Here is a 24,726-nt window from a genome sequence, read left to right as displayed (position 1 = left end):
TGACCTACATGTACGTTTATGCAAGGCTATCTGTTTACATGACCTGACACTGTCCCATGTCCCATTGAAAGGCAGTGGGTTAACAAACTTTCCTTACTAACTATGCAAATTAGCTCCTTATTTGCATGATTAGTCATTGATTATGTAAAGCACCATCCGAGCTCTCTACATACCAAACATCACGACGATCTGTCGACCCATTCTCAAGTTATTCATGTCCGAATGTCAAAACAAAAACACCCACTGCGGTTCTTAACAAGCCGCTAGGGGGCCAAAATTTACAGAACTTACTTTCTGTGGCATGAACTATCTACCACACAAAAATCATGACCATAGCACTTTCAGAAAATATGCCCCTAAATTTTGAAGCTCTGCTGCAGTACCTTTGGTACCCGCTAGAAGACCCATTATCGAACTTGACCTTCCTTTCGGTAAATCCTACCCATCCACTAAATATCATAAGGATCCATCAACAGCTTCTTGAGTTATGTTGTCCACAAGAAAATTCACATCCACACAAAGCCCGCTGCAGTACCGACGGAAAGTGCCAGGAGAACTATTTTTGAACTTGACCTCCGTTTTCACAACATCTACACACCTGCAAAAAATCATGAAGATCCATCAACGTTTCCGTCACTTTTTTTGCCTACATACAAACACAAAAAAATGCTAAGTCCGCTGCAGTACTATTGAAAAACGCAAGGTAAACCATGTTCGAACTTGACCTTCCTTTACACAGCCACTACACACCTACTAAAAATCATAAAGATTCATTGAAGTTTTCTTGAGTTTTGCTCCTGACATACATTCAGACCCACCCAACAGATTTTTCAACCGAAAACATAATCCTCTCCGAGTACAAGTACTCGGCGAAGATAATAAACAGAGATTGAGACAACCAATCAGCACCAAGGACAGGATGGACTTACAGAATACAGGACCCAAAAAAACATGTTCTCTCTGCATTCTTTTCGTATTTCATTACATGTTATTTGAATCATTGTTGTTATTTTCAGGACAGTATCTTACACACCAGTTGTGCTGAATCATGAATAAGGTAAGTTATAACCTCATGGTGAGTCAAACTAAAAAGGTGTTGTTAGCTCCATGAAAAATGGAGGTATACTATAGCTAGTTTTTGATGTATGGGGCTATATCTCAAGAACCACCAAATAAATTGCATAGGTGGGTAGGTGGGATGAACCAGATGGTGAAGGTTGGTTTTGAGCCTCCCGGTGATTGACCTTGGTACTGCAGTAGCAAGTTTTGAAAAATATCTTAAGTCCTGGATGTGCTGTGGTGTTGAGTTGTTGGTGGCAGGTAGGTGTTAACATAAGGATGAAGTGGTGTAAATTTGGGCCTCCTAGCAGGTTGTTCTGGACCTGCAGGGTCATTTCTCTTTTTGTGTTTTTGTTTGTAATGCTCATCATTCAGAAGGGCAAGGGACAGGACTGCTTGGAGGATCCTCCTGGAAAGCAAGGGGCCAGTTTCTGGCCCGGGCACGTAGGCAGGTAGGCATCATTCGGAATATCTTAAGAACCTCTGGAGGGATTAAAGTATGAGGTATGAGAAAAACAACAGTCGCAGTGTGTGTTGGGGGGGGGGGCACATTTACATGACTGTGTAGCTATAGGTACGAAGGTAGTGTGTGTGTATGTAATTATAATGTACCAGGGAAACAGGGTGTCCTTTGCAAAATAGGGTGTCTAATTTCTTTGTTTTCTTAGTGTAGGGTGTCCAGAAGACGCCCTGCTAGCTAATTGCCTGACGATTAGTTAATGTTTACTAATTGTCTGATCAGAGCTTTTGTTTGTGATCAAAAGTAGGTAATACCTACCATTGAACACAGACAATAGCTCATTAGGTAATCTACATAATAGTACAATGTGTAAAACACTGTCCAAACTTACATAAACCAGTGTCAGCAGTGCCTCCTAGCAAGAGTTACTAAAAGTGCAGCAGGAGGTACCTGTACTTCTAGTATAAGTAGTTGTAAGTCTGTCATCAGAGAAAACTTTTGCTGACAATGAGTAAATGATGCGACCATGGAAAAAAAACAATGGCAAGCAGGAAAGTAGACTGTATGAAGGTAAAAGTCTTTTAGAATTCTCAGAAAGTCTAAAGTAAAGGTACCAAAAAGTCACCCAGGGTTAAATGAACTTTTTGACTTGTTGAATTGAAGTTTAGACTTCACCAATAGATGTGTGCAAACTACTATCAATATCAAGTAAACTACAGTAACTGTAAATGCAAAAATGTTCGCGGTGGTTTTATGTTGGCAGTTTTCGAGATGAATTCTTAACTTAAGTCCACTGCGAAAAGCCGTTCCATCGTGTAACTGAAGGGACCCAAAACCACCACGAACAATCCATTTTGTCCCTACCACAAAATTAAATCCCCCATGAATATTTCTGTATTTACAGCACTGTTAGAATTAGGGTATAAAGTGTAGAAGACTATTTTAACCATTCCCTATAGTGGCAGGCAAATAAAAAATGCAAACTACTTATGAAGCAAACATTTTTCACCATTACATGATGTTTATCAATATGTGTGTACGTGTAGGTATGTTCACAATGATACGGTAATCTTACAATGTAAATCAGTGTCACCCCCCAACAAAACGTTGTTTACAGCTTGGCTTATTACAAGACACTGTGAATACCGAAATGTTCGCGGGGATTTAATTTCACAGCAGGGAGAAAATGGAGTGTTCGCAGTGGTTTTGAGTTTGCGGTAAAGACCTTCACTCAGTTCACTGCGAAAACCGCAAACATAAAACCACTGCAAACATTTCTGCATTTACAGTTAGAAAATGTTCATTATCAGTGCACCTGACTAGTTCAATACTTTAAAATACTTGGAAATATCTGCCTAAACAATCATCAATACCTGGAAATGTTGCACCACTTACAAAGAATGCAATTAAACATAACATTGTTTACAGCTTGGCGTATTCTAACAATACAGTAGCTACAAATAAAATGATGATTATCAGTTCACCTGACTAGGGCAATACCTGAAAATACTTGGAAATACCCGTCAATACTTCGAAATACTTGTATCAACAATTATCAATACCTGGAAATGTTGCACCACTTATGATTAGATTAGACTAATCTTTTAGATTTCGGTCGATTTGTCCAAGAAATACATTTTAGCAATGTCAAACTCAAATGCATCAGATAGACTCAGTCTGTTATTTTCAATACAGATAGTCAGATACACTTTGTACAGCTTGCAACAAGCTCAAAAATGATAAACTGAACAAAGAAGTACATGATTGTATGATGTTTACTGCACATTCTTAAATCAACTGTTCAAAGCCCTCATCTGATAACCGTGTGTGAAATATTATAAGGAAGTCGGTTTGATTTTTATCACTCAGATGTCAGATCTAAAATTTCATGTCCATTGCCATGTCAATGTGTCCCAGACATCTTGATAAGACGCATAAGGGTGGTGCCCATCTCCATTTCTGTAGCCCTTGGGCCACACATTTGTGCAAGTCACTACAGCAGGGGGCTGGTCCACTGGTAGTGATGTGTGTTAAACTACCATACTCCTTCCCAAATGCTGAATGCTAAGCAGAGAAAGCAGTGTGTACCATTTTCAGAGTCTTTGGTATGACCAGCCGGGAATCAAACTCACGACCTACCGTGTGCAAGGCGAACACTCTACCCACTAGGCCATTGCACGGGTTAGCGACCAACCCAAAAAAGGCTTAAGTCGGCAGGTTTTTGCTAAAGTAACCGGAAACACAATGTTTTAGGTTAACAAATATGTTTGCATTAGGTAGATTTGTAGGTCATACAGAGATAATGGTAGCACGTACAAGGCACATGGTGATACATTGTTTACTTTTTGACACAAGGGTGCCATTGTCATAGCCTTCGCGGACTTCGATTGGCTAAAAACTGATGAAATAGTTGTTAAGTGTTTTTATTACCCTACCTTGGTTGGTATGTGGCACTGTGTGCTGTGTCTATGGCAAAGTCTACCACCCAAGCGCCATTGCTATCTCAAAGTTGGGTGATTTAGAGCCTCTTAAAGCTAGCGGAGAGTGCATGCAAGCCGCCGGTGTTAAAAAGGGCGTGCTTACGTGGTTCTTTGTTCGTGGAAATTTTTTATCCGTACCAAGCGTGTAGGAGGAAATGGAGCCGTTGCGTCCGACTCCCGATTTCGTGCCCCGCTTTCCGGGTTGGGTTCGACAGAAGGTGCAATGGTAGATGTCGTTTCCCTCTTCTTTCTTTTTAACATGTTGTTTTTGAGTTTACATACAGCATTTACTGCTTGCTGTGTTATGGGATAAACATTATGATGTAGGGATTGTGCACTTAATGTTGCTGTAACCGTATGTACACTAGACTCTAGGTCACAGTCTAGATCTGTGGCTTGGAAGTTTTCACTGTTCTGTTATCTCTTTGTGGTCGGGTTGGTAATCACTGTGGTTGGAAGTTAGGGCCCGTTCTCATTTGTGCGTATATGCAAGTCCGCAGGAGTTGCGTATTAACATTTTCTTGGTTTAGTTTAAGTTTGCAGGGAAGAAGTTGTTTCTACTTGATCCACCCCTGTGCAGCATGGTTATCAAACTGGAAAAAAACTTGACTTTTTCAGCTACAAACTTTACCTAAAGTTAAACCAAAATCTCAATACAGAACTGACACAGACTTGAATATATGCACAGGTGTGAACAGGCCTTTAGTCTGCGAGGTTGGCTACTAGTCTGTGGAAGGCAACTCGTTTGAAAAACTTTTGAAAAAGTTAAGAGTAGTTTGGAATTTGTCAAGAAACAAATGATTACCTTCTACTTGAAGTCAAGATGGTACAAAATGGTTGGAAGTATAGTAGGTGTAAAGCCATTGAGAGGTTTGGTTGTGAGTTAGTCTTGAGTTCTATGCTATCTACATGTATGTGTACTGGTTGTACACATTGGCGTGATACTTCATGAATTTCCTCCCCATTAGGTTGGTCGATTTACAAAGCTCTTAAAAGGTTCTGAATGTGTGAATGTGGCTTTAAGGATTATTCAACTGTCTAGGAAAGGATATGCGAAAGCTAGTTTATCTTAAGTTTATAAGGTAGTCCCACAGCCTTTTTCAGCCAGTATAGGGGTAGTGGGTTGTTAGCCACTGTGTGTAGGGCAATTTTGGTATTAGAAGGTGGAGCCAAACCCTGGCCTCTCCTTCCAAAACCTTTTACCTCCCCAACTATAGTCAGGTACCCATCTTACACCTGGGTGGAGTGAGGAACGTAGTCATGTAAAGTGCCTTTCCCAAGGGTACAAGATTGGTGACATGACAGCATTCGGACCCGGGCTTCTGGGTTATGGGCCAAACATACGACGGACCCCACCACATAATCTGCATGGGAAGGGTTCGTTGATATAACAATATGATATGGATATTCCACTTCCCACTGGTCCCTGGTCCCTGTATAGGTGCTGTATAGTAATGTTGAGAGAAGGGATAACTAGAAGAACAAAAAGACTCTGCTGCTGTGAGATCTTAAAAACCAAAAAGTATCCAAAAAGTTGTAGAATAATTTTCAGTGTTTAACTGCAAACCTCAGCAAGAATCGTGCAATAAGTAGCCAATGGCACTGGAAGGGAGGCATTTAATTTAACCTTCTCCCTGCTGCCTGATCCCATAACCTGACTATAGACAAAATTTAGCGCTAAACAACTACTTTTAATTAGCAGGCTGAAGGATGATATATGTGTGGTATTTTTGGAAGCAGCTCATGTTAGATGTAACACGTAGAACTCACAATCATAAAATTTATTGAAAAAAGACTTCAAATATGGACTTGTTTTTTGGGAAAGAGCCAACATTTACGACTGATTATAATCTTTTGGCTTTATCTTTTTTTTCAAATAATGTAAACATGCTTTTGAAAGGCACTGTGTAAGATTTATGCACTGTTGGTCATAGTAAACACGGCAGCCGGTTCGAACCTGGTACAGCGACTGGCAAAAATGTCCTTTCGAGGAGCAGAAAAGCAAACATTTTGAAAACTTACGAGTTCACAATTTGTTCTCTGTTGGTCATAGTAGCAGTCGGTTCAAACCTGGTACAGCGACTCACGAAAAACATTCTTTTGAGTAGCAGAAAAGCAAACATTTTGAAAAGTCACGATTGTATGTTATTTGTGATGATTCATAATGCACTATTTGCTCCCCATAAGTACGCATTTCGTGAGTCGTGGTACCAGGTTCCAAATAGGCTGCCGTGTTTACTATGACGTCACGGGCAGAAATTAACTTAATTACTGAAGAAATCTAGAATTGGGTGAATTGGAAGTAGGATTTGTAAGATTCATTGTTCAATATAATCAGAAGGGTGTATATTTGGTGCAATTTAATGTCTAATATGTTCATGGAATAATAATTGAAATAATTGGCATCATCATCGGATCGTGTGGCACAATCGGTAGGGGTTTCGCCCCGAACCAGGAGGTCCCGGGTTCTAAACCACTGATATGCCCCAGTATTTTGCCCTTGGAAAGGCACTTCACACAAGTTTTCTGACTTCACTCAGATGAAAAATGAGTACCTAACTTAGGTTAGGGACGTCCCTCGCATAGGATGTTGAAGGGAGGTCCTGTGTTTGAGGAGAGCCACACCTCGATGGTGTAAAGAACCCACTGCACTTATCAAAAAGAGTAGAGGTCCTTCCCGATGTGAGTGGTTCAAATCTACAGTCCTATGGCCCCACATGAGGCAATTGTTGTATTGAGGTCACTTGAGTTAGCGCTGAATGGTAGCCGCTCAAGACCCTCGCAGTTCAGCCCCTGGCTGCAAAGAGATCTAGAGTACCGGCCCATCCAATAACAAAATAATAACAAATGAATTCCTATTTTTTGAAGATATTAAAAAATGTTGTATTTTGGTGTCGTAAGCCTTTTTGATTAACTGATTGAGTTTGTAATGTTTGTTGTTTTGTGTTGTTGCAGGTTTGCGCACCTGGGTGACAGTAATGCTGTAAGTTGCGAGGACCTACTAGCGAGCGACGAAGACGAAAGCGAGACCATGGCAGACAGCGGTCAGCCAAACCCTGCCTACCAGGAGGGACAGGTCAGTATCACAAGGGTCTAACTGGTCAGAAAATTCCACCGGACATACATGCATATGTCGGGTAGAGGTCAAGCTTTTAGCTAGGATTTAAAATTAACCCGGGACCCAGTAACAAAAAGACCCCATAAGCTATTCGTGAGAACACAAAGAGGTACATATATACCCTTCTGGTATTTGGCAGTCCACCGGGACAAATTTTTCCTTTTCCAATTTTTTTTTTGGGGGGGGGGGGGCTAGGCTTCCCCAGTGGCCTCTATTGATTAACAATTTCCTCACAGGTAGTTTGCAATGTCAATCCATTTTCATGCTGTCCCAGTGTCTGATATGAGGAAAAAACAACAGTGGCAGTGTGTGTGTGGGAAACACATGTACAAGAGTGTATGCAATTATCAGGGAAACAGGGTGTCCTCTGGGTATCCCCTGCAAGAGGAAGGCGTTGATTTGTTTGTTTTCTTAGTGTAGGTGTTACCAGGTATCTGAAAAAGTCAGGATTCAGACATCACTGAAAGTTAAACTGGGATTCAAACAAGCTGTTGAACCATGTAAATGACTCAGCAGTATATGCTGAATTATGGTCAAAATTACGACCTCTAGCTCTCTTTTATTCTCTTTGATTTATTTGCCTGACAAACCACTGTGGCTGCCCAACTAATTACCAAAGATTATTGCTAAGGGCTGGTGTAAGGGCCTGGATTTGTTACGCACAGTCATCAAACCTTATCAATAGGTGTGGTTAGTTCTTTATTGTGCTCAAGATGTACCTGGATTTCTTTAACCCAAGATTGATGGACTGCCATCCAAACTTTAGAGTGCTGGATGGAGTTCTCAGAACGTTCAATGACTGGACAAGAACATAGTCTGGAGTTAAGGGCTGCAAGGAATGTATCATTGGCATTGCACATGTGTAATTTCTGCCTCTTTGCTCTCTGTCAGGCAGTTTAAAAGACTGTGACTTAAATTGCGCAAAAATGTACAGTTTGTTTACAAATCAAATTCTGAAGTTCAAGTACAGAACATTTTAAGTCCAAGTTTAAGTTCATTGATTCAAAAGCTAAGTTTCGGGGCCTGCTTGGCAGCATGAGCAGCATGTTGTAAGCGTGCACGCTTCCCAAATTCTCAGTGCCGGAAAATAATTTCATCAGCTACTTATAGCTGCGAGAAGCAGCACTCCAGTCAGAAGCTCTGAAGATGGTGTCTGACAGACACCGAAATGTCAGCAGGTGAGATTCCTGGTTGTGTAAAAAGAAACTCCAAATATCCTCCTTAGTCTCTCTGCACGGCCTCTGCGCTCTTTCTCAACACCATGTGCCACCCAACCTGATCACACACAGTCAGTCTCTAGCTGCTGATGGCGGATACCCGCCAAGCCAAGGCGACAGTAAAAACTGTCCTTGAATCGCAGCCGCAGTCGACCACAGGGCGTTGACCCCTCTTCAGTTCAGACAACAATAGCTCCCGCGGCAGCTGTTCTTCAGGCATCCTGATGAGGTGTTCGGTCCATCTGAGTTGCGAGCAGGTAATTATGCATGGCTTCCATAGCCAGCATACCAGCCCTCCTCAAGACTCTGACGTCCCTGGTGTGATACCCATCATTCTGAGAAGATGGTGTTGGACCAGAACAGACAGTTGTCAGACATGTCGGGTATACGTGATTGACATCTCTAGTCCATAACTTTTAGCACACTGAAGTGGGGCTTTTCACCCCATTCTCTAGAGATCTACCCATATTCATGGTTACGAGTTAGGAGCAGGGACAAGGATAAAGAAGTGCCCTCAACACCAGAACTGCAGCCCTGTATAGACATTCAGTTTTGTGTTTAGTCGAAAAGATTTCACATTCCACAACTTCAGCATCCTTCTTCATGTATAACTGGAATTGCATCAGGAATAATCTTGAATAAACAGCTCTTGGGTAACAGCCCTGTATAGACAAATTCAGTTTTGTGTTTAGTCAAAAAGATTTCACATTCTACAATTTCAGCATCCTTCTTCATGTATCACTGGAATTACATCAGGAAGAATCTTGAATAAACAGCTCTTGGGTCTGCACATGTTGCGGCACAATTTCAAGCACACGTTTCTGGGGCAGTGGAAATGGCTAACAACACCACGTTGACAAGTCTACAGTGACTGTCACATAAAGCAACGATTTATATACATGTATAACCACTTTAATTCAGCCACAGTTGGCAAGTGGATAACATGAGAAGACTTTGATAGGGAAAATAACTATCCTTATTTTATTTTATTTTCTGAAACAAAATAAACTTTTAGGGTAAAAAATAAAATCCCAAGGACATTTTTTTGAATGTCAAGGATGTGCAAAAACTATGTGCATAACGTTATCATCTTGTTTTTGCCACCTGCGGAAAACTTAAAAGAGCCCCCTGACAAATTACACTCGTAAAGCAACGATTTACAGCCAGGTTTATCAAGATCCTTGACCCTTTTCTCAGTCTGAATAGCCTTATCAAAAACACCAAGAGACTTGTTGTCGGACTTTGAGCTACGCAATACAAATTGTTTGTTTCCTATTCTTTAGCATGTCAGAGATAGATTGGGGTGGGGGGCGCACAGACCGCAAGATAACATTTCGTCTGGTTTTCCTTTGTTCAGTAAACCTCATGTTGACAAGTCACACTCTTTTATTACCCAGATGTGTACACGGTGGATATGCCTTGACACACATATTAAAAGGTATAACTTATTGTCGGAATAGTTTTGCTGATTTGCCAGATTGTGATTCCAGATTATGTGAAGAACCGTCACTGAACGCTTTTGGACTTTGGCTCTCTTCAAAAGTTGGAAACCTAAATTCTTAGTAGAGTAGTACAATTTAAACTTTACATCTGGATAAATTTCGATAAAAATTTTTCAAAACGATTTTCATCGAAATTTATCCAGATGTAAAGTTTATACTCTATTTGCTTACCTGGATGTTTAACATTCATAAACCTAAATTCTTAGTGTTTTATAAAGCTTTATTTCTGATGTATATGACAGTTGTGTGACTGATTTACATTTCTGGGCACAGCCCACTGAGCTATGAAGTGACCCTCCTTTCAGCGCCATCATTATCATTATGAAAAAATTTGTGAGATTCTGTTTTTTGACAAAATGATATAAAATAAGAACATGTATGTACAAAACTTTTTTGCATGCAAATGACAGCTGTGTGCATGGACTATATTATGTTTATTTACCTTTAAGTTTCTAAAGATAACATCAGTGGCTGCGAACAAACGTGGCATACTTTTGCACAATAAGTAAACAATCTTATTTTAGGACATAAGATTTTTGTTAGGACAACTTAGGGCCCTCCCTGTTACTAACATACATGTATTCAATTCTGTTGTTTTTCAACATTTCTGTAACCATGTTGAAAATCAAATGTCAAGTACGAAAAAGTATTGTGGACAGGCTTTTTTTTCTAAATTGAAATCTGTGACTACGGGTCAATATCTGACATGACGTCCTGACAGGGATGTTGACTATGCTAGCAAACCTCTGTCAGCTTTGGACACACCTTGTTTTATGTAACGGACTATATGAAAGCGACAATTCGCAAGTTGCTGGCGAGAAAACCATGTCTGCAGATTCTGAATTAGAACCACTTTTAAAGGATGGGATACGGCTTTGTCTACATCTCTTACTAGTAAGTGTTTTTTGAAACCAAAGATTGAGAGTTGAGTATAGTACTTTCTTAGTAGAGCCACGTATCAATAATTACTGCCACTATTTGCTAAACTTCCTATCCCTTACATGCTAAGTCATGCATGCTTTTGTAAAATCATTAGTCCCGGGTCTCTGAATCTGTATCGTCATTGTAAGAGTCTAAGTCATGTCCGCGTGGTGCAGTGGTTTGGGCACTCTGTCTCTCACTAGATCTGGTACAAATTCCGTGGAGCCAGCGGCCCGAGTTCGCACCCGGGCCTGGACACAACTGGACACAACGAGTCGCATCGTCCTATCGGAAGGGGACGTAAAGCTGGCGACTTTGTGCATGAGGGAGCTTTAGGGTGTCAAATCTCTGCATGTAAAAGAATCAAACACCTTGCTTATCGAGAAGAGTAGGCCTGGGGTGACTTGGCATGCTTGTCCAAAAATACGCAAACCGTAGCGAAGCTGCATTGCACAAATAATTAGTTGATCATTGAATAAGTGCCAAGCTTATTATTACATGTAGTTTAGGAACAACAAGAAAATTGTGACAAAAAAGGCACACCAAGTCATAGCTTACAACATTTTGTCTTTTGAATGTACAAATCTGCCTTTGGCTCGTGATGATACAAAGTCCAGGGCCAAAAGTCAGCCATCTGTTCTACACCTGGATAGCTTCATCCTTCCAGCTGCAACTGGTCATTCTACTAACAGTAACAGTTTATTCAATCTGAACCACCTTTTTTCTACAGTACCTAGCAGAAATGATATCAAGTTACTAGTAACTAATCATAAGTTAACATTAAGTGTGGCCTTGAGGGGAAGGGTCATGGACATCTGTGAGATATTCACGACCAGATGATGATGATGATGATGAAGTGTGAACTGTTCAAGTTATTCTTTTTTTGTGTGTGTGTAAAAATAGTCTTTTTATTCCCTGTGATAACCACATACTTTTACATGTGATAAGGACTGTCACAAGCATATCACATTATTTCACTATTATATGACAAAATTTTAACCTCTTACTAGTGAATTAATGGATTCATAGCACCCTTAATCCCATGAATTCACTACAAGAAGATATTTAGTTTTTCTTTCCCATCTTTATTCAGACATACATAATACATTATGATAGCACAACAACACATTTTAAAATTCACAAAATATTGTTAATGTTCAAGTTGTTCATGCAATGGAATTTAGTGCTTTTGTTTGAGCAAAGTCAGCATGGAGCAAAGTCCACATCCAGAGCATTAACCACATAATCTTTTGTCTGGGCAGCACTCTTCAATCACTATTACTTCCTCTGCCTTTGCCCCCCAACGGACCAAAACGGTAGAAAACATGCCATTTGATATAAAGGTTTGCGTCATCTTGTTTACTGTAGGTAATGTAGGTCACGTTTACTAAAATGGGTGGACAAGTTTGACGTAGGCAAGCATTTAAGCTTGCAATACATCTCAATTGTTTTTGTTAATCCTTGAAAATATATCTCAATTTTTTTCCTTTCCAGTTACATAAGTCCTACTGTTTACGGAATGTGTTGCTAAGCCCGATGCAAGTAGAGCACTTAACTCCGACCATGCATCCTCATTTTTTTCTCTTCCATTCATTAACCTACAGTGCCTTTAGTCCAGTTCTTAAGCTTCATGTACCAAGAAAGTTGTCAATGTCCCCTTTCAAAGAAGATGGACCAAGACACGAGACATTGTTTGAATCCTGGTCAATAGAATCCTGAGAATACAAAAATGTAGGGTGCTTTGACAATTGGTTAAGAAATCCCATCCTTGCAATATATCACAATTTCTTCTGTTAATCCTACAAAATATATCTCCATTTTTTTCCGTTCCAGTTACATAAGTCCTACTGTTTACGGAATGTGTTGCCAAGCTTGACTCAAGCAGGGTACTTAATCCTGACCAATAATGCCCATGTATCTTCATTTTTTTCTTCTGTTCAACCTACAGTGACTTTAGTTCAGTTCTTGAGCTTCATGTACCAAGAAAATTGTCAATGTCCCCTTTCAAAGAAGATGTACCAAAACGTAAATGTTCGCAGTTTTCGCGGCGACTGTTTTACTGCAAACTTAAAGCCACCGCAAGCATTTGTGTCCAATACTGTAGCAGTATCATGGTATGTGACTAAAGCGCTGCCGCGAACTTAAAACCACAGCCAAAACTCCATTTTGCTTAACGTGAAAATGCAGACTTGAATGCATTTAGATGATTTACAGTAGTCTTGGGAAGTTGGAGTCAGAGCTTTAATTTTTACCTTTTTTACCTACATGATATTGTGTATTTTCAGGCCCAGGCTGAAGGAGGGGCTGCTGTGGGTGAGAGCAGCGCCCCCAGGCAGAGGCACCCATCACTGCAGGACCAGATGAACAAGGTCCTTACTCCAGTGGAGAAGTTCCCCCTCCTTCCGTCAGCCTCCCCCGTCCCCACCCGCAGTTCAAGGGTTAAACAGCAGCATGTGGACGAAGAGGACTATCAAGGTATGGATTTTTTTTTCAAATCAAAATCTATTTGTTTGCCAATTCTTAGTTTTTTCTTCTCCTTTGCTCATTATTTCTCATATCATAGAGCCTTCACTAAACCAGTTTTTCTTTTAGATTTATCAATATTTCATATCTTTGCCATTCCTCTTAATCATAGTTTTTAATCATAGTCTCTTGAATTCATCTTTCAGTGCCACTAAGTATCTTATTTAACTGGTAACTTCCATCTTGCTTTTCTTTTTCTGGTGCTTTTCTTCCCTTTTTTCTCACTATGACACCCCCCCCCCCACCCCCAGAGGCCCCCCGTTCCCCCCTCCCCATTGTCGGAGACTGCCCCACCCCTAGCCCCCGCCCCACACGAAGGTTTGATTGGGACAGTCCAGAAAGTAAGTCTTCTCTGTCTGACGACATTTCTGTATCTGCTTGCTTGGCACTTTTTGGCAAGGCCTCAAGGGCAGAGCCAGATCTATCTAACTTGCTTTTGCTTCATTTTCATATTAGTGTATAACAAATCAAGTCTACATACTGTAAGGACCATCTGGTCATTGATATGCAGTCAAACCTGCACTAGTGACCACCTCTGCATAAGGGCCACCTGACCAACTTTTTGGTGGTTCCTTACATTATTTTTCCCAATGACACAAGCATGGTGCTCTATAGTGACCACCCGTCCACATAGACCATATTTTCTCGGTCCCCTGAGTGGTCTTCTGTAAATCTAGTGGCAAGCTTTGTAATCTGCCTCAATCAGGCTCAACAGGAAAGAGTAGAATTTGGTTGAAAATTGAACTCTCTGGTTAGCTAACTTCTCTGGCATGTTATCTGTCTATTTGGCCAATTTCTGGCATGTGCAGCCTAGACAGAGCCACTTGGAAGTGTGTGAAGACTAGCCAACAAATACTGGCTTCTACTTCTCTACTCTTTCCAGCGACCTGTGGAGCCTGGTAGAGGCTACCATGTAATAGTTAGCAGCCCTGGCTAAGATGTTCCCTAAGATGTGTTACTGGTTGTGCATGCTGAACAGCCTAACCAATAAAATAGAACTTAAAAAATTTAGGCACTGTGTCTCAAAAATTTTACAAAGACTTGATGTACCATAAAATGTGTTATATGTTACTGGCTGTGCCTGATGAACAGCAAATCCTATAAAATAGGATATTGAAAAGCTATTGTTTGAATAATGTAAGATGTACCATAAAATGTGTGGTTTGTTACAGCCCACAGGAATGTCCATCTACACGTCCACCACCCCCTCAAGACCCACATCCACCGCCGATACTCCTCCCCCAACATCAACAACAAGGGACTCCCCATTGAAAAGGACGCCCCTAAACACAAGAAACACGCCAAACGGCCTCGCGTGGAGCGTCCACAGGAAGTGGAGACGCCTCACGATGTTGATACGATAACAATAGAAGTGGAGGAACAGTCTGAAGACATTGAAGAGAAGACAGAAGAGAAAACAGAGCCGCCTGATGTGAAGAAGGCCCTTGTCAGGACAGATTCATACGAGGCAGCTGTGAGAGGGTTTCCTGGGTTAGAAGCTGCAAGTGACGAGAGTTTGACAAGCATGCTCTGCAAGGAACCTCGTAGCGTTTCTGAACCTACCTCCAGGAGAGAATCTATCAAAGCACCTTCCAAAGTGTCTTCCAAAGAATCCGTCCAAGAAACAGTGAGCTCTGAGGGTCCAAGAAGTGATGATGTTCTTGAAGAAAAGGCTCCTCAAGAATCTCCAAAGGTATTGATAAAACCAACTTCTGCCGAGGAGCCTGTTGAAGAACCTGAGACTTTGATAAGCGTCACGTCTGAAGCCAAGGCGTCACCTGAAGTCGAGCCAAAGTCTTCCAAAGAATCTGCAAAGAACTCAGGAACTGCAAAGGCTGCTCTGGCAAAAGTTTTAGCCAGAAAGGACTCTTTGAGGGACAGCGACTCTGAAGCAGACCCAAGCGTTCGACCATCTCCGAGTCAGGTAGCTCTGCTCAGGGGCGACATCAGTAGAGACTCTTCCTCGAAGGAACTGAAGAGCATTCTTAAGAACTCGTCGTCCTTTAAGACGCGCAAAGACTCGCAGAAGTCGTTGGATGAGGGCGATTCTGTGGCGGCAGGGGACGCTGGAGACACCGATGTGACAGGCCCGCAGAAAAAAGCAACCGTAAGTACTACTGTAAACAGAACCATCTTCCCAAATATTGTGTCTCAAATGCTTCAGTCACATTTGCGCCAGTGCCCATAAAAGATGTAGCCTCGGCCAGATCCCGAAGCCACAAATTTGTTCCATTGGACTTTTGGATACCAGGGGGTACCTCTCAGTGTTCTCCAGATTAGCTTACGGCGTCTATTTGTTTCCGGGTCCCGTATTATTTTAACTCTGAGTTTGAGTTTAAAAAATCCTGGGTCCCGGCCATGCCCAAAAAAAGCCTGGCAGCCGCAGGGTGTTCCATGGAGCCGCGTAGGGGTTACGCCCGAAAGCGAAAAATAAACAGCCCGCCAACTACCTCTTTCTCCAATTGTGACTGTAGCATATAACCACTAAAAGATATTTTCTACTTGCAATTCATCAGCACAAGCATATATAAAAAAATAAAACATGTTTTGTTTGTTTTTAGTTTACAATAGGAGGAGACCTGGACGAAGATGAGGAGACTGTGTTAGACTTGGTGAAGACGGCAGACGAAGATGCTAAAAATGAAGAAGTTGAGGACAAACTTGAGTAAGTCTTTTAGCCATCTTCTTGTCTATTTGCCTTACTAATAGATAACTGTTAAAAACTCTGTTTCAGTAGTAAATTCTACAATCTTCTAAAAGAGCCCAATACACTTTTGAAATTCTGGAACTGATTTTTCTGGTCATTTGGCTTAATTGTTTGGGCTGAACATAAGCCTAGGGAATTGTATCTCTGTCACTGTGAAAACATGTCTTTTCCCACACAGTGAGATGTTGCTACCTGAAGAAAACAGGTGACAATATCTGTTTTCAGCATGAAGCTTCATCGCTGGTGATTTTGAATACAGATCTTTTACCCCGTTCATACCAGGATTTGCAAATCAGGAGTCACACAGGCACGAGATTGATCATGATTCGCAAATCATGATATACATGTAAACAATCCAAATCCGGCTCTCATATGCATGGGGAGGTTAAATACACAGGCGGATTTGGTGTATTGAATCGGATACAATCCCGTGCCTGGGCGAGTTAAGTTCCGCAAAACCTTGGTTAAACTTTATCTCTCATTGTATGGCAACACAAAGAATTGGATCCACCTCAACTTTGCCTGAGTGTGCAACACCAATCTTTGTCAAGGAGTTGATCGACAGCTTCTGTCAATGACATCACTTTATGCAGATTACAGACACCTAACTCAGTGAGCTGTGGACGAAATGTAGCAGATAACTTGTGTCATCCACTGTCTCTATTCACAAGACAACTTTGATTGCGTGTCATTTTTACTGTGTGGAAAATAATGGCATCTTCATGATTTTGTCCTGCTGTTGTTTTTTTGCGCAATTTATTTCATTGAGTTAATTTCTTAATCAGGTAATTGGCCCTTGACTTTTCTGCGCTGCAGTGGCATATAATATACTATAAGTCACTTTGGTGCATTTTGCTGCGGTGTGATGGGTTCAGCTGAAAAATATCCCCAACCCATACATATACAGGACCCACATACAGGCCCCGTAATGTGCAACCCATATGTGTATATGGGTCCCGCAGGACAAAGGTTAACGTGTCATAACTTTAAATTTCAGTGAGATGCCATATTTCCGAGAGATTAACAAGGATTCCTTTAAGAAGAAAACCCACAGACACCACCATAGCCACCATCATGGCCACCATCATCATCACCACCATCATCACAAGAAAGTTCCCACGCCTATGGACAGGCTGCGTATCGGCAGTATGACTAAGATGGATGCCGAGATCTACCACAAGATGCCCACCGAACACGAGGAGGCTCGGCAACTATTGACCCCGGATCTGAACGAAATGATCAGTGAGTGTTACAGATGAAAATGCACAGCTTTAAACTGTTTGCTGATTGGTTGAGAATGGACCAATCACATGGTGCCATCTCTCATTTGATTACATCGTTGCTGATTAGCTGAGAATGGACCAATCACATGGCAGCACCTCTCATTTGATTACATTGTTGCTGATTGGCTGAGAATGGACCAATCACATGGCGCCACCTCTCATTTGATTACATTGATGCCGATTTGCTCATAATTGGCCAATGGCATGGCACCACATCTCATCTCATTACCATAGAATTGTTGCTGATTGGCTTAGAACGGGCCAATGACATGCCACCATCTTTCATTTGCATTAAGTGGTTAGGATGTGGCCAACCACATTGCATCTTTAATTTATGCTTCAAATAATCTAATTGCATACACTCAAGCAGCTTGCAAAGTACAAGTTTTGCTTAATGGAGGCATCTGTTCAAGTCTCCAATTGGCCAAACTACTAATTGCCATGCTATCTTTGGTTAAACTGCTAACAGTGATGGACAGTCAGGATCTATCCAATGTGTGCATTATAAAAGAAAGTTTTAATGTTGACTCAAGAAGAGATGACAAATCCTTTTCTTTGTCTTTTCAGGCCATCGTTTTGAGGACGTGCCAGGCAAGAGGAGACACAGGATTAAGAAGCCGAACGTCAGTTCCATGGTGTACATCGGGAAACAGAGCAAACCTCAGAGGTCGATATCAGTGGAGGCCAAGAAGGCCTTGGACAGGAGTCCTCATGAGGTACAGATTGTTGTCACACAAATAAAGTAGTTTTAAAGTTAAAGTCCTCCAGGTACATGTAATAAGATACGCCAAATAGCAGTTATTTATTGACAAGCAACTGGATATGAATTTTCCCCTATTTTTCCTTTTTCCTATCTAAAATTGTCTTCACTTTATTTTTGTTATTTAATTCAGAGTTTGTGGTGAAAACCTGCTGATCGACAAATCTTGCTCAGTGTCACTGACGTAAAGTAGTGTGGCTGTACATGTACATGTATGCTAACCATTTCCAAAATTATTTCCAGTTGCTTGTTAAAATGAGTAACTGATATATAGTGTATATTTTAAGTTTAAATCGTTAATTAAGGTTAGACATTAAGTAGTAAGATGTGCATTTGTTGTCCAAATCTGAAGAGGGCTCTGAAGAGAGGCGGTAAGATTTGTAATCAGGTTTTGCTAACATTTTACTTTATTCGATCTATGTTGTGCTCCCAAATTTTTTTCCTGTACTCCTAAATTTTTAGTTTGGTTGCACCAGTGCACCTACATGTATTTCCCAAAATTATGATTAATTTCGAGCCCTGTATTAGATAACACTAAGACCAGATTCACACTCGGAAAATTTTCTGGACGTACGACAACGACGTACAAAGTCGTACGTTCGCCTTGAAGGTAATGTGCGACAAAGTGGTAAGCGCCGAGTCAATCCTCGAAAAAAGGTGCCGGACGCCAAAGACTTATACGACATTGTCGTACGTCGTTGTCGTAAGTCAAAAAATTTTCCGAGTGTGAATAGGGTCTAACACCCTGATGGAATGTTTCCTCCCCCAGGTGTTTGTAGAGCTGGACACTCTGCACCAGGAGCAGGAGGAGCTGGTGTGGTGCGAGAGCGCCCGATGGATCAAGTTCGAGGAGGACGTCCAGCAGGGCGCCGAGCGGTGGGGCAAGCCGCACGTCTCCTCGCTGTCCTTCCACAGTCTGCTGGAGCTGAGGAAGGGGCTGGAGCAAGGTTGGTAGACTAGCAAGAAATTTGTCTTGTGAGTTAATTACATCATTAAAAAAATAGATGAATTTGAACAAGCCGTGTCCAGAAGACGGCACTGACTCCATGCTAGCTAATAGCCTGTTCCTGTTTCACAGCCATTTTCTCTCTCCTTTCCCTCCAGGCTCCGTCCTGCTGGACCTTAATGAGACAGAGCTGCCCAACATCATGCACCATGTCGTAGAAAACATGATCATCACCGACCAGGTCCGACCTGAGGACAGGGGAGACATCATGAGGGCTCTGCTACTCAAACACAGGTACAGTACATTACAAAATGACTATCAGACGAGTATTTAAGTTCTGGTAAAGTGTTCCAGTGGATGCTGCCAATAGTATGTGTATATTAGGGACTCTGATACAAACTGTGTCTCTATAAAGAAAGCAGTTAGAAACCCTGCTGCTTCACAGCAAACAAACATATCGCTAGCCAATCGGAATGATCAAGACTCCTGTTTTTCTTTTCACCAATCCAGCCATCTCTACCAGAAGAAGCGTCACAAGGTCATCCCGTACAACTTCTCTTCGGGGAGCCTGCTGGGTTTTCTCGGCCATCGTGAGGACAGCATGGCGTCCACGAGTCAGTTCCCATCCGGGCCACCCTCCGCAACAAGCCTGGACGCCATGGAGACGGGGTTAAAGGTCAACTTACCCGACAACAATAACCAGGTAGGTGAAGTTAGCTGCTCGTTCGTGGATGCCCTTTTTGGAAACCTTGAAGGTTTCTGGTTTCCCCTGCATGTTTTTTATTTATGTTCATTTACCGTTTATTTGTACAATGTACTCTTTGAAAGTGCGGAAAAACAATAATCATAACAAATAATCAAATATTTACTTTACTTTGATCTGTTACATCTGTTACAAGCACAACAAAATGATGATCTGGGCCAACCGTACATGTGTATGTTGTGCGTTTTCCAGTTCAGCGTTCCAGTGCCCATGACCCCCCCTCTACACAAGTCCCCAACAGCTAAGTCCACCCTCAGCTCCAAAAGCACACAGATGGACATCAAGGCCAAGGTCCCTATCCTGAAGAAGATTCCTGAAGATGCCGAGGCCACCACCGTACTCGTGGGAGCCGTGGACTTCCTGGATAAACCAACGATGGCATTTGTTAGGCTGGCTCGGGTAAGGCACCATGGGCAACCAAGAAAACTTTGAAACATTTAGTTTGCTACTGTAACATTAATGTGGTTGAGGACATTCAACTTTTTGTGTAAAATTAGACTATTATAGAATACAACAATGTGCATTCCATATCACCATTTCATTTCATCTATGTCATATACCCATCTTAGAAGACACAGATTTTAATGTGAAATGCGCCAGAACTTTTAGAAAATTTGATGTCCTGGAATAAAAAATTATAACAGCTGCTGCAGCAATTCCAATATCCGAATCCAGTATTCAAATTTTCGACAACGTCACAGTCGGCGCATGGGAAATGCATTCGTGGGATTCTAATGGAAGCCGATGTGATAAAAGTAGAAGCCTGTGTGATAACCCAAGTTATCTCCCGGTCTGAAACCCGTATTGAACGTTATCTTAGCCCAAGTATGACAAATTGGAAATTACAATGTGGTTTCAGCATATCTTTACAATGTATTATATACTTACAGCACGGTCAGACTCATTGTAGTTCGTTATACAATTTTTATGTCGCATTACAATTAGTGTACCCAGTATATATAATTGAAAACCTCTAATCTGTTACTTTCAGGGAGTAGAGATTGGCACCCTGACTGCAGTACCCCTGCCTGTCCGTTTCCTGTTCGTGTTGCTGGGTCCGACCAGCGGAGCCACTGACTACAACGACATCGGTCGCTCCATATCCACCCTCATGGCTAATGATGTAAGAGCCTGTTCACACTTGTGCATAGTGCTGCGTACCTAAACCCCGGACCTGGTCCGGACTGGACCTAACGTTTAGGTTCAAGTCCAAAAAAACCTAAACGTCTGGAAACAAGTCCGGACTCGACACAAGAAATCTCTCGCTTATGTATAGTTATACTCCCTTTTTGTCTTAAGCCATCATTAACCTTCCTTTGATCTTGAAATTTGCAATGAAAAGAATATGAAAATATTGCTGTTTTTGTGTTTTATAATAGAACTTTTGTGTTTACTACTGACTGTATATAATTTTGCATACATAGCTTTCAAATTGCATGTAAGATATATGCCAATTTTTGTAACAGGAAAAAAATATTTTAGCACAAATATGCCATTGGTTCAGGTCCGGACTTGAACCTAAACCTCTGGTCCGGACTGGAGTCCGAACCTAAACCTAAACTCGGGTTTAGGTACACACCACTACTTTTGCATACATTCAAGTCCGTATGAGTTGTATATTGTATTTCTATGTTGTATTGTACAATTTTGATTGCTGTGGCAGAAAACAGCATCAATGTGGCACTGCTCCAACTAATTGGCTCAAGGCTTTGCCGGGTTGACACTTTAGGGAGTGAAACTTGGACAGCCATAATTGTTGTGAAATCACCGTGGCAGTCGGCATCAATGCGGCCTGAAAGCAACATTAAGTATCAGTGCAGCAGTGAACAGGAGTTTCACAGTCTTGCTATGTATTATAAGGGAAGTCACCATTTTTGTAACCATTCCACCATAACCTCTCCCCCTCAGACCTTTCACGAGATGGCGTACAGAGCGGACGATCGTAGCGACCTGCTGAGGGGGATTAACGAGTTCCTGGCGGACAGTATCGTGCTGCCCCCGGGCGACTTCGACAGGCGCCTGCTGGAACCAATTGCCAGGCTGCAGCGGAAACGCCTGCGGAGGAGGAGACAGAAAATGCAGGATGAGACCGAAGGTGAGATTAGTTTAACCTTCGCCCTGCTGCCTAACCCCATAACCAGAAGAGATTGGTACAAAGGCATGTAGCTAAGCGACTACTTTAGTGTGCTAAAGGTTAAACAAAATGTACTGTAGAACTGTTGATTAACAAAACAATTGATAAAAATTGCAGGAGACGGAAGGTGAGATAGGTTTAACCTTGTGCCTGCTGCCTAAGCCCATAACCAACAAAGATCGGTAGCCAAATGGCTACTTCAGTGTGCTTAAGGTTAAACGAACTGTAGAATTCAAAGAAGACCTGTTATTACATTGTATACACTCAGTAGAAAATACATTCAAACCAGGATTTCAACCCCAGCAGTCCACATGATTCTGCATAATGCAGAAATGTTCAGGGGGGATTTAATTTTGCGGTAGGAAGAAAATTGAGTGTTCGCTGGGGTTTTGAGTTTGTGTTTGAAATAATATAATAGCGCTGCAGTCACACAATGGAACAGCTTTTCGCAGTAGTTTTAAGTTCTCAGTAAAGAGTTCACTGTGAAAAACGCAAACATAAAACCACCTCGAACATTTAATTTCTGCATTAATAATTTTACTGTATTATACTCAAAAGACATGAATAATCTTTACTGTACCTCCCCAGGACTTCTTAAGAAGACTGTTTCTCAGGAACCAGAAGACGACCCCCTGCGGAGAACGGGCAAATATTTCGGAGGGCTGAAGAGGGACATCCAGAGGAGGTTTCCTTACTACGTCAGCGACTTCGTGGACGGCCTGAACTTCCAGTGCCTCATGGCTTTCTTCTTCATCTTCTTCACCTGTGTGACGCCTGTGATCACCTTCGGTGGCTTACTGAGTGAGTTATCCATCTCATACTATGGTCACAACTATGTACATGTAGCGTGTGTAGTCAAGTGGTTAGCGGCCTCCTCTCTGGAACTAAGGGCTGCAAGTTTGATCCTGGCTGTGCCGCTCACCCAACATGCACGCTACCAGAAAGGGTGCAAGTCCTTAGGATCGGACGTTATGTCGTTGTTGACAAGAAATGATTGTAAATAGATTTTGAGCTAGCTATGCGGCCATGCGTCTTATGGATGCCCTACACTAGAATAACAAAGATATTAGACGCCCTCTTTTGCAGCTGGTCCCCCTGTTTCCCTGGTAATTACATACACATGTTACTGTGTTGCAGCATTGTTTTTGCATCCTACCAGACACTGAGACAGCATGAAAATTGATCCACATGCAAAGCTTCTCGGTAATTGTTAAGCCATTGGGAGACAGAGAGAGAAGCCTGTCTGTAAATCCTAGCTGAAAGCCTGATCGTACGTAGCCTGCGTAGTCAAGTGGGTAGCGGCTGGAACTAACGGCCGTGAGGTCAATCCCAGCTGTGTCGTTCACCCAACGTGCACGCTACCAGCAAGTCCTTAGGATCGGTTGTTAAGCCTTGGTGCCCAGGTAGTTTTCAGGCTGTCATTTTGCACTTTAAAGTTGAACGTGACCCCTCTGTGGTCCCGTCAGACACCCTAAAACTACCGGAATATTTTTGGGCACTGCCAGGCCCTGGGATGTTTTTAACTCGGAGCCCCGGTAGCAGATAGATGCTGTAAGCTAATTGCTAGAACACCAAGAACCATTGGAGGCCATGAAATGATTTAACAGTGAAAGTTATTACTAATAACATTGAATGGGATTGGTAAAAATTTGAAGCTGAAGACAGCCCTGGACAAAGCACTTTTACGACTTATACATGTTATTGTTGACAAGAAATTATTGTTAAACTGTGTCTCTCTCAGGTGACAAGACCCATAACCACATTGGTGTGTCGGAGACTATAAACAACATTGAATGGTGCGGGTAAAAATCTAAAGCTGAAGACAGCCCTGGACACTTTTACAACTTACACATGTCGTTATGTTGTTGTTCACAAGAAAATGATTGTAAACCTGTGTTTCCCTCAGGTGACAAGACCCATAACCACATCGGTGTGTCGGAGATGATCATCGCAACAGCCATCAGTGGAGGGCTGTTCTCCCTGCTGGCAGGGCAGCCCATCATCATCATCGCAGCCACAGGGCCCTTCCTGGTGTACGATCAAAGTTTATACGAGGTGAGGTTCCATTTTTTCCCCTTTTCGTTTGAAAATTGTTCTTTGTCTCTCATTTTTGACAAAAAAGTCGACATGTAAAACAGCCTAGTTCTGTCACATTTTTCAGTAGCCTTTTTTCTACAATTTAGATTTTACATCGTTGAAAAATTTTCTTGTTTTTGATCCGTAAAACTTGAGTCACATTTTTTAGTAGTCTTTTATTTTGCAATTTAACAAGTTTTTCAGTAGTTTTTTTTTTTTCTACAATTCAACAGAAGTTGAGTTTGTATGAGGTGCGGTTCTGTTTTGTGACCCATTTTTTTTGGAATGTTGAAAAATACTCTTTGGCCCTCATTTTTAATCTGTGAGACATTCTAGTTTGGTCATATTTTTCAGTACCCTACAATTTAACATTTAGTTGCTGTTTTCATGATGATTATAATAGACTATTAGCCTAGTATAATATATTTTGTGATATACTATTAAAAAGAAATTATGACTTGTGTATAATCATTATTATCATCCTTCATCATCCTTAAAGAGTCTGAGGTAAAGCATTAACAAAGTTCATTCTCCAATACAGTGTAGGTGTGACTTAACCTTTCTAAGATATATAATATATAAGAAACCTACAGAATTGAAAATCATGGACTTGTTCAGTACTTTCTTGAACTGTGTATCTTAACTCCTCACAACTAATAGCTAATGCCTAGCCTGCGACATTTGAATGGACTGTATGTCTTCCTTATTTTACACAGTAATTTACCAATCTGATGAAACTATTCACCCATGTTCACCCGTGCATTTTTATGTCGTTTA

The 24,726-nt window shown here is 41.5% G+C and overlaps 1 protein-coding gene across 6 annotated transcripts in view; it reads left to right on the top strand.

The window, feature by feature from the left end:
• The window catches only part of LOC136420385 (band 3 anion transport protein-like), a 37,915-nt gene that overhangs the window by 2,169 nt on the left and 11,020 nt on the right, over positions 1-24,726 (top strand). For 3 of the 6 annotated variants that reach the window (XM_066407261.1, XM_066407263.1, XM_066407262.1), the window contains exons 2-17: positions 1,017-1,057; positions 1,435-1,511; positions 6,955-7,075; positions 13,043-13,232; positions 14,453-15,387; positions 15,842-15,945; positions 16,985-17,229; positions 17,838-17,986; positions 18,800-18,977; positions 19,135-19,270; positions 19,487-19,679; positions 19,932-20,138; positions 20,731-20,862; positions 21,648-21,834; positions 22,462-22,674; positions 23,780-23,928. In XM_066407261.1, the coding sequence (XP_066263358.1) occupies positions 1,049-1,057; positions 1,435-1,511; positions 6,955-7,075; positions 13,043-13,232; positions 14,453-15,387; positions 15,842-15,945; positions 16,985-17,229; positions 17,838-17,986; positions 18,800-18,977; positions 19,135-19,270; positions 19,487-19,679; positions 19,932-20,138; positions 20,731-20,862; positions 21,648-21,834; positions 22,462-22,674; positions 23,780-23,928 (3,225 nt within the window). In that variant the 5' untranslated portion in view covers positions 1,017-1,048. Of the gene's footprint in view, positions 1-1,016; positions 1,058-1,434; positions 1,512-3,978; positions 4,226-6,954; positions 7,076-13,042; positions 13,233-14,452; positions 15,388-15,841; positions 15,946-16,984; positions 17,230-17,837; positions 17,987-18,799; positions 18,978-19,134; positions 19,271-19,486; positions 19,680-19,931; positions 20,139-20,730; positions 20,863-21,647; positions 21,835-22,461; positions 22,675-23,779; positions 23,929-24,726 lie in introns of those variants that run through there. The other 3 variants (XM_066407265.1, XM_066407264.1, XM_066407266.1) reach the window with 3 other exon arrangements.

This window comes from Branchiostoma lanceolatum, chromosome 15 (genome assembly GCF_035083965.1).
Source record: "Branchiostoma lanceolatum isolate klBraLanc5 chromosome 15, klBraLanc5.hap2, whole genome shotgun sequence".
Lineage (NCBI taxonomy): Eukaryota > Metazoa > Chordata > Leptocardii > Amphioxiformes > Branchiostomatidae > Branchiostoma > Branchiostoma lanceolatum.
The sequence above is the reverse complement of the archived record's forward strand: the minus strand, read 5'-3'. Positions and strand labels throughout refer to the sequence as shown.